The sequence below is a fragment of the Aulonocara sp. 'chitande type north' Nkhata Bay genome, linkage group LG2, assembly GCF_057382095.1.
Source record: "Aulonocara sp. 'chitande type north' Nkhata Bay isolate Kocher_YH1m ecotype deep benthic linkage group LG2, A_spYH_male_GT1.1, whole genome shotgun sequence".
In the NCBI taxonomy this organism is placed as follows: domain Eukaryota; kingdom Metazoa; phylum Chordata; class Actinopteri; order Cichliformes; family Cichlidae; genus Aulonocara; species Aulonocara sp. 'chitande type north' Nkhata Bay.
The window spans coordinates 30,815,598-30,835,230 of record NC_141345.1 but is presented as its reverse complement, the minus strand read 5'-3'; the positions used below and the strand labels follow the sequence as shown (position 1 = coordinate 30,835,230).

Genomic DNA, 19,633 nt, shown 5'->3' with positions numbered 1-19,633 from the left:
AGAACTATATAAACTGAGAAATGAAAAACAAGATGTTTAATAGATAAACTCCTTGATTGGTTTTCCAGCTTGAGAGCTCTTAGTATTCTTTGGCTGGGGAGACTTCCACTTTTCCCTTTTTACATCAATTCTTCCGGAAGCGACTTATCACTGCTGATTTTGGGGGAGGTGGGTAGGATTACTTTTCCATCGAAGTCGGGAGAACACATGCGATTACCATACACAGTGTAAGCCACAAATTTGCTGTGCGTGCCAAAGCGAGCTTGATTAATTTCTTTTTAAAGCACAATCGTCGTCCCTCTTCAGTAAAGAGCCTTCTCTTGTGGCCGTTGGAATATATGCGCTTTCCCTAAATTTGTCGTGCTTGAGCTTCTGATCATCTTCTGGCTGAGTGACTGTAGCTACACACACAAGTTGTGAGAACATGATTGACTGCAGTGTGTCCCAGTGGGAGAAAGATTTATAGTATGAGCATCCAGCTGCATTTTTGTTTTCGATCTCCGACCATAGTCTGAAAGCACTGCTGTGGTAGTTTTGTGGGGACTGAGACAAGACTTCCTCTCATCGGTCATGATTGATACTGACACGATAACTTATTGCATTAATCTAAAAAACTGCAGTTTTAACCACTGTTTATCTCGACTTTCTTCAAAGACTATTTTTATTTTATGCTTGACATCAGAAATAATGGCAGTTTGCAGATTCACATGATTGTTAATGTCTTTTATATACTGTTTATATGCATGTTTTTACCAAAGCCAGCTAGATCCGGTTTACTCTGATCACTCTGAGCTGTGAGCGAATAACTAAAATCTAAAATTTGCTTCTCTTAGCTGAGGAACGGCAACATCCACTACATCTCAGACGCTGGCGTTGCGGGGAAGGTGGAGCGCACCGTGGTAGACGCAGTGGTTTCAGACGGCCAGTGGCACACGCTACAGCTGGTCAAGAACGGCTCAGCCACTGTGCTCCAGGTGGACAACGGCCAACCCAGGGTCATCCAACATCCCACACAGGATTTTGGAGGTCTCAGCGTTTTAACCTTTTCGCTTGGTGGGATTGGGCCGGGGCCAGCTCAGCAGAAAACTGGAGCAGGTAAGCCTGGACAGTGTAGCTGTTACCTGTCATTTATTGGGGGGAAGAGTAAAAATGATGGACATGTGGACATATGGGCATTTGGGGTGTACATTTTCCTGCATATAATCTTTACCAGCTTTCAGTTTGGATTTGGGAGACAGACACTCTCTAAGATTAAGATTAATCTTAAAACATTTTCCTTTTGGTAAAGCTTATAGTTAAGGCTGGAACAGGCCTTCCTTAGTTCCTTAGTTATGCTGCAATAGACTTAGGATGCTGGGGGCTTCCCATGATGCACTGAGTATTTCTTCTTCACTTACTTACACCACTTTGCATTTAATCATTAGTTATTATTCATCTCTGTCCCTTTTCCACAGTATGCTTTTTGTCCTGTCTCCCTCCCCTCACCCACAACCAAGTCTCAGCAGATGGCCACCCACCCCTGAGCTTGCTTTTGTCTGAGGTTTTTTCCTCATAAAAGGGAGTTTTTCCTTCCCACTGTCGCCAAGGGGCTTTCTCTCTATTCTTGTAGGGTCTTTACCTTACAATATAAACTGCCTCAAAACAACTGTTGCTGTGATTTTCCACTATTTAATTCCATAATTTAGTTGGAATTGGCAGGAAAACTGAAACTTTTGGAAAAAAGCTCCATGCAAAATAAAACCTTTTCTTCACAATGACATACCCTGTCTGCGACCAGACACCTAAAATAACTTCAGAATTCCAGGGTTTGAAAAGGACCAAGATGATTGCCAGAAGTTGATCGAGAGAAAGCATGTTGTTCCTTGTAACAGAAGGTTTTGGTTAACAGTAGTCACTCACACATAGTATTTTTTGCTCTCTACATGTTGGAACAATCAATATAGCTTAACTAGCCAAAGTTAGTGGACTAAGAAGTAGAGAGGCTATATGTAACATATATATTATCTATATAGAATAAATAGTTAAAGGTTAAAAATGGAAGACATACAATAAGTTTTCTTCCATATAAGTTTTATTTATCAATATACAGGGTTTGCTGCCTATAATCACTAGTTAAACAACACATACTGCTGCCACTGTCAGAAAACTACACTACACACTGTTGCTATGACTTGACGCTGCAGAACTGGTGGCAGAGTGGGACGGTGAAACACACCATCCGTTTGCCAGATTTTCTTGTAACTGGCTGCTAAGAGCTCACTTTAATGTACTGTGACTGTAGTGTTGCAGAGTTGAACCCCCAAATTACAGGACAAATTTGAATGGGAAAAGTTAGAGAGGGGAGTTTGCCCTTCCTTAATTCCACTACAGATCCTGACACAAGACTGTTGGTGTGTCTAAAGAAATCGCATTTAGTCAGAACAGCTCCTGTGCCTCCTCTTCCTCCTCTTCCTCCTCCTCCTCCTTCTCATTAAAAAGGCTTTTTTTAAAAAAACTCATCACATTTAGTCAAGAAAATCAAATTTTAGATACATGACGGTCCAAGTGGAATACAATTAACAATAGTTTCACACACATGTTAATGATTTTGAAAAACTCATTCACTCTTTACCCAGCGTAAGTTACACATCTAGCAGTGTTTTTACATGTTATGGAAAGCTTTTCTGCAGACTAAAGGCGTGTGCATGGACATATAGCACAAGTATGCGACAGCACACGTGAGCTCATGAATCTTTATGAATTCAGTACTCATTTTTTTTTCTCCTGCATATGAATTAATAGTCTGCTCTTTCAATTGCTGACCATATTTGGTGGCGATCCAACAAGACTCTGAGTAACTGGCCTGAAATCTATTTCTATTTGACACTGCGAAGATTTAAAGTTATGAATTTACGGTAGTTAAATAAATGTTTCTTTATCAGAGTATCATTTATGGACAAAATAACTAATTATAATTTAATCTGACTTCGCCTTGGAGCGTCTGTCTGTGAAGCCTCATCGACTCTTTTCTTAGTTTAGATTTAAATCACAGATCAGATGTCCTCGAGCATGAGTTAAGAACAGTTTGGAAAAGGTGAAAGAGAGGGTTTCCAGGAGGAGGTAATGCAGCACAGTAAATTTCAGGGTTTCAGGGGAGGGAAAAACTAACCTAATACTATGGACTAATATGGTAAAAATGAGCAATTTGGATGATTTGTCAACCTCTTTTACACAAAGACTGGGGCATATTTCAAAACAAACATATCCTCAGCACGCAGATCTGTGGCAGACTGTTTGTGAACCCACCCCCTAACTCAGTGTGTATCTGAGCATTTGTGTAGCGCTGTGTACTCGCTTTCTGAGGGCTAATGAAAAGACACAAATGGATTTAATCTGCACTGGGATAAATTCAATAAAAATGTAATTGCACCGGTGAGGTAGCACTGTTAGGCAACACACAAAGCAAGAGATTAAATTAGACACAGAGACGTTCATCCAACCCAGATGGATGTCTTGAAGCTATAATGCCTCTGACGATGGATTCTCTGTTAGAAAATATTTCATATTTCTTCTCTTAAATTGACCAGTGATTTATTCTGCCAGTTTTTAGAATATGATTTTTCTATTTTTTCATTGGAGGAGGTGCTTTCCATGATGAAAATCTTTTTATCCTAAGCTTGAACCAATTACCCATCTAAACAAAATTCCTTCAGCTCTTATTATAGTTGCCAGTTCCTGGTATTTATGAGGAAGCAATCCAGCTTCAGCAGACGTTTTGAAAAAAAACATTCGGTCTGGTGGCAGTCAGAAGCAATTCCCCTTCAGGCCACTGTAATGTCCCTGTTAGCTGCTGTTGGCTGTTTCTTGTTATCTGAGCCCTTTCTTTTCTTCTTTTTGTCCACAGGTTTTGACGGCTGCTTGGCCTACGTGAAGTACAACAGAGAGAACCTGCCATTTATGGGAGAGCACAGCCTCGTCACTTTAACCAAGACCAGTTCATCCGTCAAAATAGGCTGCAGAGGTCCCGACCTGTGTGAGAGCAATCCATGCTGGGATGGCCTCATGTGCGTCAACCAGTGGTACACATACCAGTGTGTCCCGCCTGGCGACTGTGCCTCTAATCCCTGCCAGAACCAAGGCAGCTGCGTGCCGGACCCCCACTCTGGTTTCACTTGTGTATGCTCCGAGCTCTACACAGGCAAGACTTGTGAGACCCTGGTGGCCTGTCTGGGAGTCGAGTGCCCTCAGGGTACCGTGTGCAACACGGCGAATAATGGTGGATTTGTCTGCAGCCCCAGTCCCACATCAGAGACAATGGTCCTTCCCATCTGGGCGGTGCCAGCTATTGTTGGCAGCTGTGCCACTGTCCTTGCCTTGGTGGTGCTCAGCCTGATCCTGTGCAACCATTGCAAGGACCGCAACAAGACCAAAGTGCCAAAGGAACCCAAGGAAAAGAAACCCAAGGAGAAGAAGAAGAAGAAAAAGAAGAAGGGTAGCGAGAATGTAGCATTCGACGACCCAGATAACATCCCACCATATGGAGATGACATGACTGTACGGAAGCAACCGGAAGGGAACCCCAAACCAGACATCATTGAGAGGGAAAACCCTTACCTGATCTATGATGAAACAGACATTCCTCACAACAACGAGACGGTCCCCAGTGCTCCCTGTGCCCCCTGCAATGCCCCAGAGGCAGATATTGAACATTATGATATAGACAATGCCAGCAGTATTGCTCCTTCGGATGCTGACATCATCCAACACTACAAGCAGTTTCGCAGTCACACGCCCAAGTTTTCCATCCAGAGACACAGCCCGCTGGGCTTCGCCAGGCAATCTCCCTTACCTCTCGGAGCAACAAGCTACACCTACCAGCCCCAGTACACCCAAGCACTGAGATCCACCCCCCTCAGCCATTCCCACTCAGCCTGTCCTACTCCAAACCCTCTCTCCAGACACTCTCCAGCCCCGTTCACAAAGCCCTCCTCCTTCTACCGAAACACTCCCACCAGAGAACTCAACCTGGCTCGTCGTGAGGGCAGCCCGCTGGATCTGCACAATGATATGTGCCAACCGCCACCCATGTTCAACTACGCCACCCGGTTGGGGAGGCGCAGCAAGAGTCCACAAACCATGGCCGGCCACGGCCACACCTCGAGGCCCGGCAGTCGGCTGAAGCAGCCGATCGAGCAGATCCCGTTGGAGACGGGGCCTCCTGTGGGGCTGTCCATCGAGGAAGTGGAGCGGCTTAACACTCCACGTCCACGCAACCCCAGCATCTGTAGCGCTGACCACGGGCGCTCCAGTTCAGAGGAGGACTGCCGCAGGCCGCTGTCAAGGGTTCGTAACCCCGCTGATGGCATTCCTGCCCCAGAGTCCTCTTCAGAAAGTGACTCACATGACTCCTTCACCTGCTCAGAGATGGAGTATGACCGGGAGAAGCCTGTGTCCTACAGCTCCCGGGTCCCCAAGCTCTCGCAAGTCAACGAGTCAGACGCTGACGACGAGGACTACGGCGGGAGGCTTAAACAGAGGCGTTACTCGAGTCGGAGGGCAGAAGGAGGGCCTGGCGTTGCCCAGATGCCCTCTACTGACCAGCACTACACCCTACCCCACAAACTGGGTCAGCAAGCCGGTGGCTTCAACTGGGACAATCTGTTGAACTGGGGCCCTGGCTTTGGGCATTATGTAGATGTGTTCAAGGACTTAGCCTTGCTTCCCGAGAATGCGGCAGCAAAAGACATTGAAATGAACAGTGGAGATGGCTCAGTGACCATTCTTAATGAAGGAGAAGCTGAGCAATATGTATGAGACTATTTATTACAATGTTGTACAATATGGTGTCGTTCTCCAATTTAAAAAAAAAAAAAGAAGAAGAAGACTGTACATTTCCAGAGAACATTGGACTTCATGTTTTTTGCATAACTCAAAATAATAAGACGACTTTTAATGCAGTAAGGCAGAAAAATGGCACCTGTAAAAGAACAGATTTCATCATGAGCCACCTTGGAATGGTTTACCAGTCTTTTCTAGGTTCAGACTGTACATTCGTGCATTCATCTCTCTGAGGCCTCATTACAACATATCCACTGACACTGAAGAAAGAAGTCCATGTCTGAATTCAATTTGGTGACTGCAAAACTCCATTCACATTATCTTGATTAAACACTTCTGTTCTTTATTACCAATACTGCTTCTCCTTTCCAGAACCTTCTGTCACATTCGCAGCGGAGAGATAAGAGCGTAGATAATTTAAAAACTCACAGGAAGAGAATTCCATAGAGCAAGAGAAATCTCCCAGTTTCTGTCTTTTTAGGATCATTTTTCTAATTTACTTAAAAGGAAGCATGTGTGTTTGATCTAACTGCACCTGTAGGTGACGGGACACAGCCCTCAGTGTAAAAGTATGAACATTGCTTTGCTCGCACGGTATTGCAGACCCCACCGATGTTATGATCCCTCTGTCTGTCCGTCTGCCTGCCCTGGTGTGTTTTCTTAGAGAGGACTGGCTAAACGCTCCAAAAGTGAGATTTAATCAAGCCCCCTGCCTTACAGACATTTGAGGATTTCAGTACGGGACAGAACTATTCTGGTTTTTGGGCCCAAGTTCAGGAAGAGAGGAGATTTTTCAGGAGGGATGATGGTGAGGGTGTCGTTAGTCACAAAACCACATTGTCAGACAAGCCAAGTGTTTTCAGGCAACGATGATGATGATGATGATGTATGAATCCTGTAAACATGACCCCAACTAAAACACTATGAACTTGTGTACATTTTTTTTTAAATTCATGAGCAATCATGGAGTCATTTGTCTTGATGTTGGCGTCCCTGTTCATTATTTTGACATGTATGGTTTCTACATTTTTGTACTGTTTATTAACTTAAATTACTTAAGCTGTGTTTTTATGAATATTTTCATATGCTGAAATGTATGTTCTTACTTTCGGGGAAAGTAAGATTGAAGACTTATTTTTTACATTTGTTACAAATGTAACATCAGTATTTTCCACTTTTGATAAAACTATAACATGCTGTATGCTTTGTACCTGTAAAAAGCCAATAACAGAATAAAAAAAGTATTTATTTAAATGTGCTTTGTTTCTCTTTTTCCCCTCCTTTCATTTAGATGCATGTATGCGTTGGCAGTTTTTAAAAATAGCCACCTTCATGCTCAGATTACACCCCTTCCCAAATCATTCGGGTGGTAAGTTATGTATTTTTGCCTCAGTCTGTGCAGTTTTTCATTTGTGCAGAGTCTCAACTAAACATTTGAAAAGGCAATTCAGGACCTGAACGAAACTGAGCCACCTCACTCGCAGCCAAACAAAACATCAAGCGGACTCCACGACGCAGGGCCCTATATTGCTTTCAACAATTATTTACATCTGTCTTATTGAGCAGAAAGGCTTTTTTTTTTTTTGTCATAGCTCAGTGATTCGGCATGCAACATGCTTATCTGCTCCATCATCGAGGGGAGAGAGGCCACGAGAGAAAAGGCAGGGAGCCATGAACCCCGTGAAGAGTGACAGCCTGAATCTGGGTAATATACCGCGAGGGGCTCGGTCTTGCAGAGAAATCTGTTGACCAAAGCCTCTTTGAAAAGGCTCTACCACTACAATGCTGAGATAATAAAACAATGATAATGAGGAGTTGGTTAGGTAGTGGGACGAGTGAGTGGGAGATGAATTCAAATAAACCTCACAGTGTCTTCTCTGGTGTGACGGTGGGGGCTCTGAGACATCGGGCAGAGGCAACTTCAGGAGCAAAGTCCCCCCACCATCCTCTCTATAGGTAAGCAGAAGAAGCTTGTATACCTAAAGGGAACATTGTTCTACAGTGCACAAGGACGTAAAACACTCATGAAAACTGACATGGATCTGTCTTCCTGATTTTCTTGGGGGTTGGTTTTGTGACGTGATGTGTGCGCGTGTCTTTTTGGGAGGGGTGTCCTGCTGTTTTTGGATGTTTTCCAGATGGCTCCTTGACTTTGGTGAACAGCAGAGGCTTATGATGTGTTTAAGGATTAATTGTGGCATATGTCTTAAGTGCAAAAACTGCATGTTACATTATAGGACGTGGCCCTTAAGAAAATACAGCATCTGTTACTCCTGTCAGCTCACCTGCCTGTTATTTCAGTAAGCATTAAGCTATTTGTGTTAGTAATGACACAATTATAGAATACGCTACCATGATTGCAACTCTCATTTTGGAAAGACATGCAGCAAAGAAATCACGTGTGTGCAAGTCAGCCATAATGCATTTTGCAGAGCTTCACATGAACTCGAACGAAGGTGTGAAGGAGGCGTTGTTGGATTTCCCAGGGAGCTCCCCTCCTTTTTTTTTTTCTCACACATGTCATCAAAACATGATTCCCATTAAAATGATTTCCATGTTGACTCAAGAGTTTCACTTATGTTTATAAAAGGACATGGCACTGAGCTCTGAGTAACTTTCTTAGAGCAGCGTCTCACCCCCACAACAAAATCCTCCCGAAGCTTGTTTATAAAGATTGATTAGTTTGAGCTTCAGTCTCCTGATGCAGCAACAGTGCCTCCAAAGGTTTGAATTAAAGGGCTCATGATAATTAAAAGCACATTCACTGCGGGATCAAAAAACACATGTCACTCCTTTTCTCATTAGTCGATGCTAATGGACCATGAGTGTGGATGTGTGCTGGACAGACGCTGAGGGTGAACAACCCAACATCAAAACAACTTTAAAAAAAACCCAATGAAGCTATATCTCAGAGGTATGGAAGCCCGTTTCCGCCACTAAAAAAAAAAAAAAGCTAGTATCCATAACTCGAAATTTCGAGTTATTTTCTCGAAATTTCGAGTTATTTTCTCGAAATTTCGAGTTACTTTTCTCAAAATTTTGAGTTAGCTCTGCCAATCAAAAATATACGCGAATGAGGTCGCTTTCTTGTTACCCGGAAGCATATGGTGCAGGACCGCGCACTCAAAAACGGATCCCAACAAATTAAAGTATGTTTGCTGATAGTAACACCATGTGATTCAGCTAATAACACAGGGATTTCATCATTTGTGAAGCCAGGCTGAAAACACTCAGCAATCTGTGCATTCACGACTGGATGTAATACCGGTAGCTTAGCTGTAGCATTTGTAGCTGAGGGCTTCAGCTTCCGGGTAACATGGAAATGACGTCATTCACGTAGATTACTAACTCGAAATTTCGAGTTGCTTTTCTCAAAATTTTGAGTTAATATGTCGAAATTTCGAGATAATAACTCGAAATTTCGAGAAAAAAACTCAAAATTTCGAGATAATAACTCGAAATTTCGAGAAAATAACTCGAAATTTTGAGTTATGGATCCTTTTTTTTTTTTTTTTAGTGGCGGAAACGGGCTTCCATACAGAGGGAATGTGTCCTTCAATAGATGTAAGTGAATTATTATGTTCGGTTGGCATATCCTGGCTTTCTCCTTGCTTTAATTCCCCCTCTATGCTATTTAAACTAAGACAAAATTGATGCAGAATATCTCCTAAAATGTGAGAAATCTCCAAATCAAGCATGTTTACCAGGAAAATTAAAGAAGATAGACTAAAGAAATAAAGGGGGAAAATGTCTTTGGAAGGTGTTGGCCCACTTGAGGCTGATTTCAAAATGTTTTTGGTCTTTATTGAGGTTTCTCATGTGACATCATGCACACATTGCTCAAAGAGTCGGCTGCCATATTGGACAAAATGCAACCGCAGTTATATCATGTATTTGAAAAAGTGTGTATTCCCTGATTAGCTGGCAGTAGTTGCTGGACATGGCTGGCTTTTGCTGAGTGAAACTGGTTGCAAAGAAGGCACTGCATCAAAAACCTCCCTATGAATCTTTGGTTGCTCACAGATTGCCATGATTGCATGTAGTTTTCATGTTTGTCTGCAAATGCTTGCTAAGTACAACTGTATTAGTAACATTTGAAAACATATAATCCGAATGAGAAATGGAGAAGGGTCAACTTCAAAGTAAAAAGTTGCAAAACTTCTAGTTGCAGCTTTTAAAACACATTGACTGCATTACTGAGGCACCGTCTCCATTTCCAGTTTGCATCACAGTGTTAAGAGTTTCACTGCAGCTTGGAGAGTTGCTGAACTTTGTTTTGCAGACAAGTCTGTCAGTCTGTCTTCCCTTCCAACCAGCAGCGCAGCAATATGCCAGCGACCAAAGTAATCACAGGGAAGTTTTTGCCGCCTGGTTGAGGAATATATGTTTGTTGCAAGGGAGTCACTGACCGGTCTGTAGATCTGCATGACTTGGACTGTTGGCAATTATTTTCCCAGTGACTGCTATCAACCTCCAGCAACCCTTCACAACTAGTTTAGAAAGCCTCCCTCATGACTGGTTGTTGCCAGATGGTTGCAGACCAGTCTCTAGGCCAGTGTGACTTGGTCCAAGGTCCTTGGACCCTGTCAAACTTCCAAAATATTGCACAAGTTAATGTGTTTAGTGGTCACAAATCTGGTCAAAATGCAACATTTTCACTCCTTACTTTTCTATGTTTCCTAAAATTTAAAAACTTCTAGGTTAAAATGCAAAAACAAATTTCATTTATCTATGTTTAACGTAACTGTGTCAGTTCTTTTATTTATTAGTTTTTAGAAAAAATGCAAATACTCAATAGTAGCACATTCATACAGAAATGTTACAAACACCACTGATGGGACAGATTTTTCTGACTGACTGGTCACGTTGCACCACAGGCGTGTGTGGCTGTGCTGAGCAGGACGATGATTTGTGCATTGTTTATTTACAGTTTAAGTATCAGACATGGTTCAATACATTTGATTTTGACGTACTTTTGAAATATATGCAGAGACAGGGAAGTTAAGATAGCAAACATCAGAAATGTTTGGAAAAGCCGGATGTTCTCGATTTTGTCATTGCACAGCTGGGATTCTCAGGCCGTGTCTTTCGATGGCTTTTCTCATGCTGCATCACATTTGGTGCTTTCATGATGGTGGTGATGACTGCCGTCCAACAAATCCATCTCCTTTAAATGTTCAGTTCATGTTGAGATGTGATGACTGCAGAGCCTGTCACATGATTTCATACTCATCAATCACTTCTCTGAGCCTTCCTGAGCCAAATTGTGAAATGAAACCTCTCCAATTAGGACAAAAACATATTAATCAGAGGACTTGCAGTGATTTACACAGATTTTTCAGACACAAAAGGACAAAATCTCACTAAAGACACTGTATCGCTTTCCTGAAAGGTTCAAAGTTTTTAATTAAGGGAAATTTCTACTGCTGAACTTTTGCAAGCATTTTTACTTAAAGAAACACCTAAATAGCCTCACTGTTGTCAAAATCACCCCCCTGAGTCACAAAGCACATTGTAAAGGTAGTGTTGCAGGCTGAGTAAAGCTCTGACTGATAATTAAATGGATCTGTTACATTAATATTGACAATATCGCCATTTAAAATAATCTAAAAGGTGGTTGTTATTATGTGCATTGATGGTTCTATTGAGCGGTTTTGCTGGGCATGAATATATATATAAGAAATGAATGACAATTAGTGGTTAGATTATTCACATCCTCCTCTGTTCAGTATCCTCAGTACCCATCGGACAACTCACTACATCTCCCCTTGTTAGTCAGGTCTTTGTTCTGCAGCAGGATGGACAAATCACCAGTCAGTCTTCTGAAGGCTTACACGTGAAACAACACTGATGCTCCTCAAGTTATGCCCCAATCTTTGGGGCTCTCTCGTTTCTCATTTCACATCTGCATCAAAGCTGCGAGGCTCGCCTTCGATAAGTGTTCTTTAATGCTGTGTGTACTGCAGCCAGCTGATGCCTTTCAACACACATGAAAGCTTCTGCGAGGAGTCTGAGTTGTTGGGAAATGAAAGGGAAAGATAGATGTTTGTGTGTGGTTGTGTGAGGAAGATGATGACTGTCCCATCTTTGGAAAAGCTCCTTTCTTCCTCGGTAAAACCCTGCGGTTTTACTCCAGCACCGAGGGCCCTGGATTAAACTCGGCTCTGGTTGCCACCAGCTTGAGAACATTTATAGAAGTGTGTGATGGATGCTAAACAGACGATATTGTCACCAGGAGACCCCTGGCTCGAGTGTCACTGCACTGTCAGGGAGCCACTCTGTCAGGCTCTGCAGAAGCAGCACATCTGTTTGTGATCCCAAGTGTGATATTCTGCTGCTTCAGCAATTTTTGACTTTTGTTTTGTTTTGTGTTTCAGGAAGATGCTGCTGAGTTAAGTGCCGGTTAACTCACTGCATGTTTGGCAATCATCAGAGTCATACATATAACTCTGTATACACTGTTTGAGTACACACTATACTCCCACCAGTTTCTGTGCTCTTAAAAAGCATATGTTGGTATATTTTACACCAACTTTGGTTGGAATAAAACACAACTATTTAGAACATTATTGCACAAGACCGAATCAGCCTTAAGTATGAGTACAAATGTTTTCAAACATCATAAAACTGATTTATTTTGTTAAACAGTAACAGTTAATTTTTCCCCTCTATTATGATTTGTTTGCTCATTTGCTATACAAATGTTGAAAATGATGGTAGGAAAAAGTGCGGAAAAATGAAAACCTTCAAATAATGGAAAGTACTTTCATCGCAACTGAGAAAACTCTGATAACGAGGATCATGTGATGGGGTTGTAAGCTCCAGAATAAGCAATCAGCGGACTTTGAGTTTAGATGAGCTGCTTGAGATGTGCTACAGTTCCGAAAACACACGAATCAAATAAAAATCTGAATCTGTAATTAATCATGGCAGTAATTGGAGGTCCAGCACTGAAATGAGTCACAAGGTTGCAACTTGGTCCTCACTAATTTTGGCTTAAAAGCAACATTTGATGCTTGAACTAAAATTCAGCAATGGCGGAAATCAGTTATTTTCTTAACACATGAAGCAAATGTGCGTTAAAACCCTTAGATTTAGTTAGGACTCTGATATTTAGTTAAATAATGTCAAACTAACTGCAACTAAACTATAGCAACTCTTACCTGAGTTTAAATGTAATGGTCTTATTCACCCTTTTACTCTGATCTACACTACAAGCTTCATTCACAACATTTTTTCCTATGCTTTTCTATGTAACATTTACAAATGTTCATAATCTGATTAATGCATCAACAGCATCTTGGGACCCATCAGATTGATCTTTTTCTCATTTATTTGTTATACTTCCTGTTACAGTGCAGAACTTTCACTCAAGGGCACAAGAGAATAATGCTCACCTGGTCACCTGTGGTCCCCATGTGCCCTATAAATATTACCCACAACTCACTTCTGCTTCCCATAAGCCATTGTTTCCTCCCCTCACCCCCAACTGGTCACAACAGTTGGTTGCCCCAACGGTTGTGAAAAGGGAGTTTTTCTTTCCCACTGTCACCATGTGCTTGCCCACAGGGGGTCGTCTGATTGCTGCAGTTTTCTCTGTTTTCTTGTTGGGTCTTTATCTTACAATATAAAGTGACTTGAGGTGTCTATTGTTTGGCACTATATAAATACAATTTACTATAATTATGTCATTTTAAATTTATGTAAATATGAAATTAATTAAATGGACTGCACACACTGCCAGAATGTAGTCATTAAACTCCAACCTCCACCTCTGCCTCACTGTTTGTTCCATTTCCACAAATACAGTGGCTTGCAAAAGTATTCCGCCCCCTTGAACTTTTCCACATTTTGTCACATTACAGCCACAAACATGAATCAATTTTATTGGAATTCCACGTGAAAGACCAACACAAAGTGGTGGACACGTGAGAAGTGGAACGAAAATCAGACATGATTCCAAACATTTTTTACAAATAAATAACTGCAAAGTGGGGTGTGCGTAATTATTCAGCCCCCTGAGTCAATACTTTGTAGAACCACCTTTTGCTGCAATTACAGCTGCCAGTCTTTTAGGGTCTGTCTCTACCAGCTTTGCATATCTAGAGACTGAAATCCTTTCCCATTCTTCTTTGCAAAACAGCTCCAGCTCAGTCAGATTAGATGGACAGCGTTTGTGAACAGCAGTTTTCAGATCTTGCCACAGATTCTCGATTGGATTTAGATCTGGACTTTGACTGGGCCATTCTAACACATGGATATGTTTTGTTTTAAACCGTTCCATTGTTGCCCTGGCTTTATGTTTAGGGTCGTTGTCCTGCTGGAAGGTGAACCTCTGCCCCAGTCTCAAGTCTTTTGCAGACTCCAAGAGGTTTTCTTCCAAGATTGCCCTGTATTTGGCTCCATCCATCTTCCCATCTACTCTGACCAGCTTCCCTGTCCCTGCTGAAGAGAAGCACCCCCAGAGCCTGATGCTGCCACCACCATATTTGACAGTGGGGATGGTGTGTTCAGAGTGATGTGCAGTGTTAGTTTTCCACCACACATAGTGTTTTGCATTTTGGCCAAAAAGTTCCATTTTGGTCTCATCTGACCAGAGCACCTTCTTCACATGTTTGCTGTTTGCTGGCTTATGGCAAACTGTAAACGGGACTTCTTATGGCTTTCTGTTAACAATGGCTTTCTTCTTGCCACTCTTCCATAAAGGCCAACTTTGTGCAGTGCACAACTAATAGTTGTCCTATGGACAGATTCCCCCACCTGAGCTGTAGATCTCTGCAGCTCGTCCAGAGTCACCATGGGCCTCTTGGCTGCATTTCAGATCAGCGCTCTCCTTGTTCGGCCTGTGAGTTTAGGTGGACGGCCTTGTCTTGGTAGGTTTACAGTTGTGCCATACTCCTTCCATTTCTGAATGATCGCTTGAGCAGTGCTCCGTGGGATGTTCAAGGCTTGGAAAATCTTTTTGTAGCCTAAGCCTGCTTTAAATGTCTCAATAACTTTATCCCTGACCTGTCTGGTGTGTTCTTTGGACTTCATGGTGTTGTTGCTCCCAATATTCTCTTAGACAACCTCTGAGGCCGTCACAGAGCAGCTGTATTTGTACTGACATTAGATTACACACAGGTGCACTCATCAGGCAATGTCTATGGACAACTGACTGCACTTAGACCAAAGGGGGCTGAATAATTACGCACACCCCACTTTGCAGTTATTTATTTGTAAAAAAATGTTTGGAATCATGTCTGATTTTCGTTCCACTTCTCACGTGTACACCACTTTGTGTTGGTCTTTCACGTGGAATTCCAATAACATTGATTCATGTTTGTGGCTGTAATGTGACAAAATGTGTTCAAGGGGGCCAAATACTTTTGCAAGCCACTGTATGTTGTTTATTCTCATCTCAATGATCTCAGGCACTCTCCTTTTCTCATTTGACTTATACTACAGCACAAAGTTGATATTTCTTCTATCTTATTCTGTATAAATGTTACCTCCATTAACCCTGGCATACTTGATCTGAAAAACTTTAAAGCAGCACACTAAAAGATAAAGCTTTACTTTGTCATTGATGAAGGCTTTGAAGCAAAGTAACAGTTTGCATCATCTTTATAGTTTTCATACTGTCATCTTTACCATTTCTGTTTATCTACTGTTTACAGAGTGAAGCTTGAGAATGCCCACATATTCTAAAACAAATTTCATAAATGCATTACAGTCAGGCTCTGGTTTTTAGAATTTATCATCATTTGGGGTTATTTATTTTGTTGTGCGGCTTTTCTCTGTTCTTCTGCAAAGCAGTGTGGGATTTTTGTTTTGAAAAACAAAGGTTGCTATCATACTCATGAAACAGTCAGGTTTTCGTTTCTTGACTCATACAGCAAAGGCGAGCAGCGATGACACATGGCAGTACGTATGACCAGGTCCGCGAGGGTGGATTTTCTCATATAGTCTTCTTCAGAGTTTTTAAACTCTGCGGCTGCAGCGCTTTAATCACACTCAATTTGTTTGGACCACAGCTCCGGCTCCATGGGAGGGGTCTGCCACGAATTAATCATGCTTACACACAAAAACACTGCATACATGATGGTCAACAAGCAAATCTTACAAGCACGGCCAAAACTCAAGGATCGGTATATAACACGACACGCACAGAGGTCTCCATGTGGCCAAGTATGCCTGGTGTGGGTGGACCGGCTATCTAAATGTTTACTTCTCTTTTAGCCACTGATAACAGCCACTTTGAATACCTCAGCTGCACTTTAATGGGAGAATAAAAGGGAAAAAGGCTTTATTTTTATATAATGTCGAAGAGTTCATTTCAAAGCTTCAGGGCCAGCAATTATATCTAAAGCTTTAATGGTTACAGTGCAGTTATCTCAATCATGATTAGCCTTAGATTGAGGAAGTGGATTATTTAATTACACTTCAGCAACTACTAGGAAATGAAACTGAGTGCTTCAGTTTCAAGTTTATTGACACCAAATAAAATTAGTGCCATAAGATCCTCCGTTATTGAGTGTGCTTCTCTTTGTTCTGCAGCTTACCTCAGAGCTGTGTGTGTGTGTACGTGTGTGTGTGTGTGTGTGTGTGTGTGTGTGTGTGTGTGTGTGTGTGTGTGTGTGTGTGTGTGTGTGCGCGCTGCAGATTCGGTCAGGACAGTAGTATTTCTTTTATTGTGCTGAGTAAAGGAGAAGCTTGCTGAGAACAGAAAACAATGCTACTTCTGCTGCCAGGATCTTAATTCAGCAAAACAAACATCCGTGATGAACTGAGGGAGGTTGTTGCTGCTTGGTCCAAACCACAATCACAAACCATCAGCAGAAGAGTGGAGGAAAAAAATGTTTATTTTCTGTAGCAGGGTAGTACAGGGATACCTCTCCTCAGATTTACATTACACAAAAACCATTCTACTGCCATGTCGCACACGTCGTAAATAAGACTGTGTAGTTGTCATGCAGACTTTTCTGCCTTGGAGAAATTGAGAAGGACATTGTTAATATATTTATATGTGAATGCTGCTTTCTGGATGATGAACACAGGGATTTATGACTACTGAGTCTCGCGCTATGCTTTGTATGTTTGTGTTATATGCTTTTATGCTTCTGGCTACAAGGAAAAATTTCCCCACAGGGACAATAAAGATGAATTGAAATCGAGAGGATCAGAGCGCAGAAAGGAGCAGCAGCTTTGAGCTTTCAGTTTCTTGCTGAGGGTACCCAGCGGAGTTTTCACGGTAAACAAACAACGTTCAGGGTTTCACACCAAAACACGTTGCGCCCATCCTTCACGAAGAACAAACGTGCTGAATGCACTGACGAAACCTTTAAAAAGGAGGTTTTATGTTATTAAATCCTGAAAATTCTAAGCTGATTTGCAGCAACTGTGTTTTCTTTTTCTGCTCAACTGCGAAGCTACACTCTCTACCTTAAAAACTAGTCTTACAACTTTACTTTCTGGTACAGCTTATAGTTACTGCTCAGTCAGATGACCCCAAATCTCCCTTAGTAATGCTTCAATAAGCTTGAGCTGCTGTGGCCGTGCAATGTTGAGTGTTTGTCCTTCACACATCTCTTTTTACTCTCTGTGTATTTTATGCCACTACTGCATTTATTTAAGAAGTTATTAAACTCTGGCTCTTCTCCCATAGTTTGCCTTTTGTCCCGTCTTCTTCTGCTCTCATCTTCAACCGTTCCAGGCGGATGTTCGCCTCTCCCTGAGCCTGATTCTGCCGGAGATTTATTTCCTGTTAAAAGAGAGTTTTTCCTTCCCACTGTCGCCAAGTGCTTGCTCATAAGAGTTCATCTAGTCTACTTTATATTTACGCTTTATACTATTGTCTCATTTCTGGCAATGTGGTTGGCAATATATCTATATGCAGGTAAAACCTGTGGAAAGTAAATTTATTGCCATAATAAGAGCCGATTCCAAGAGCAGATTAAATGGCCTTCATGCTAAAAGTCAAAAAGCTTGAGGTTGTGGTTTTGGGAGTAGTGTGTAAATACATTTCTTAGGACAGAATTAAACTTGAATTGAAGAGTTCCAGTATTTTCTGTAACCTTTGTAACTTTTTTATTGAGTGGATTATGTTATTAAACTGAACAAGTTTGGTAAGTGCTTCAGTTGTTTTATTTCTCTAAGAGCTTGTGAATTCTGTGCGACTTTCTATGGTTTTGTTGTTATTGAAATGAAGCCTTTTATGAGTTTGTGGAGCTGGAATTTAGCATTTTCTCCTTGTAACTATGTTCTCATTCAATTGCTTGTGGGTTTGGTTCCTGGTTTTTTGATTGGGTTTGGAGACCAAGTGACCACAGAGAAAAATTGGACAGTTCTAAAACACTTATTATGTACTGTCGATATGTTTCTCCTCAGGCATTCCATGATTTTTCTTTTTCCCAAATGGAGCTGCATGGGGCCCGTGGGAAGTCAGAATCGATGCAGCACTGAAAATTGTCCTTTCAAAAAATATCTCCTCCTTTTAAACATAGTTTTTTCTCTTTGTTGTGGCCAAGTCCTGCCCATAAGAAGTCAGATAATGTTTAGGTCTCTCTCTAATGGCAACCTTATACACACACCAGACACTTTATTAGATACACCTTGCTTGCACCAGTTTGGGGCTCTCTTTACCTTCAGAGCTGCTTTAATTCCTAATTCCTGTCCGTGCAGATTTCATCTGTTTCCTGATGTTTCTGTTGCTGTTGCCCCTCTGCTCCAGCCTTCAGCATGTTAAACTTCTTTGCTGTGGCAAGTGTTTAGTCGAATTGCTGACTTCCTATTAGCTCAAACCAGTCTGCTCATTCTCCTCTGACCTCCAGCATCAACAAGACATTTTCACCCAAAGAACTGCTGCTCACTCGACCTCTGAAACCAGCCATGTTTTTTTAAGCAGTGTTTTTTTTTTTTAAGTCATCGTATATTGTTCAATGACAAATAAAAGAACCTTGAACCTCGAGAACAACAATCAATCCCCATTCAGAGTTACTTAAATCACCTTTCTTCCCCATTCTGATGCTGAACTTCAACTTGACTATGTCTACGTGCCTAAAAGCATCAAATCCATTGAAAAATTGTCATGTAATTTAGCCAGGGCATAACTGTGATTATCCTATAATAAGTCCACTATTTTCTAGTGAATCCCTTGCTTTTGATGCAGTGCATCACTCAGGTCCCTGGTAAATGTTAATTAGCCAGCAATAACATTGCAGACATCATAAAAATGAGTCAAGCTGGTGTTAGCTTTAGGCTAAAGCCTTATCTTTCTAGTTTTTTACTATCATAAAAGCATTAAGGATCAATCTTGACTTTGATTTAATAATAACAGTAAGTTAGAATAAAACTTCATCAAATGAGTACAAAGTCAGCTTGAACCCAAAGTAAAAATTTCTCAAATATGCCACCCATTGATTTTAATTGTTTAAACTGAGATTGTCTCTCCCCCTAAACCAGACACAGTTTCGCATCGTGGTTATTTCTCAGGCTGGGCTCAGCGACCCACACTAATGTGAAGCTGAAGTCTTCTCTCAGCGACAGCACATTATGAACCACAGAAACAGCTGCTCTGCACTGTATGCAATTACCACATTTTCTCTGCAGCCTGCTGTTGTGATGTTTATGAAAGCCGAGTGTTTCTGCGTGCACGCTGCTGCGAGAGTGTGAATGTGTGTGAAGCACGTACGTAAACTCTCTCTCGCACACACAGGTGCATGAATACACATGCAGTAAACAGCTCTCATGCTGTTTACACAGAGACGGCTGTAACTGCTCTTTTTGACCTTCCTCTTACTTCATCTGCACTCATTTCCAGCCTGTAGCACAGGAT

General features: G+C 41.7%; 1 protein-coding gene across 1 annotated transcript in view; it reads left to right on the top strand.

Annotated features, from left to right (window-relative positions):
• fat4 (FAT atypical cadherin 4) overlaps positions 1-7,071 on the top strand; it is a 103,863-nt gene extending 96,792 nt beyond the window's left edge. Inside the window, exons 16-17 of the mRNA XM_086258932.1 lie at positions 834-1,095; positions 3,884-7,071. Coding sequence (XP_086115058.1) covers positions 834-1,095; positions 3,884-5,793 — 2,172 coding nt within the window. The 3' untranslated portion in view covers positions 5,794-7,071. The remainder of the gene's footprint in view (positions 1-833; positions 1,096-3,883) is intronic.
• The last annotated feature ends 12,562 nt before the right edge of the window (positions 7,072-19,633 follow it).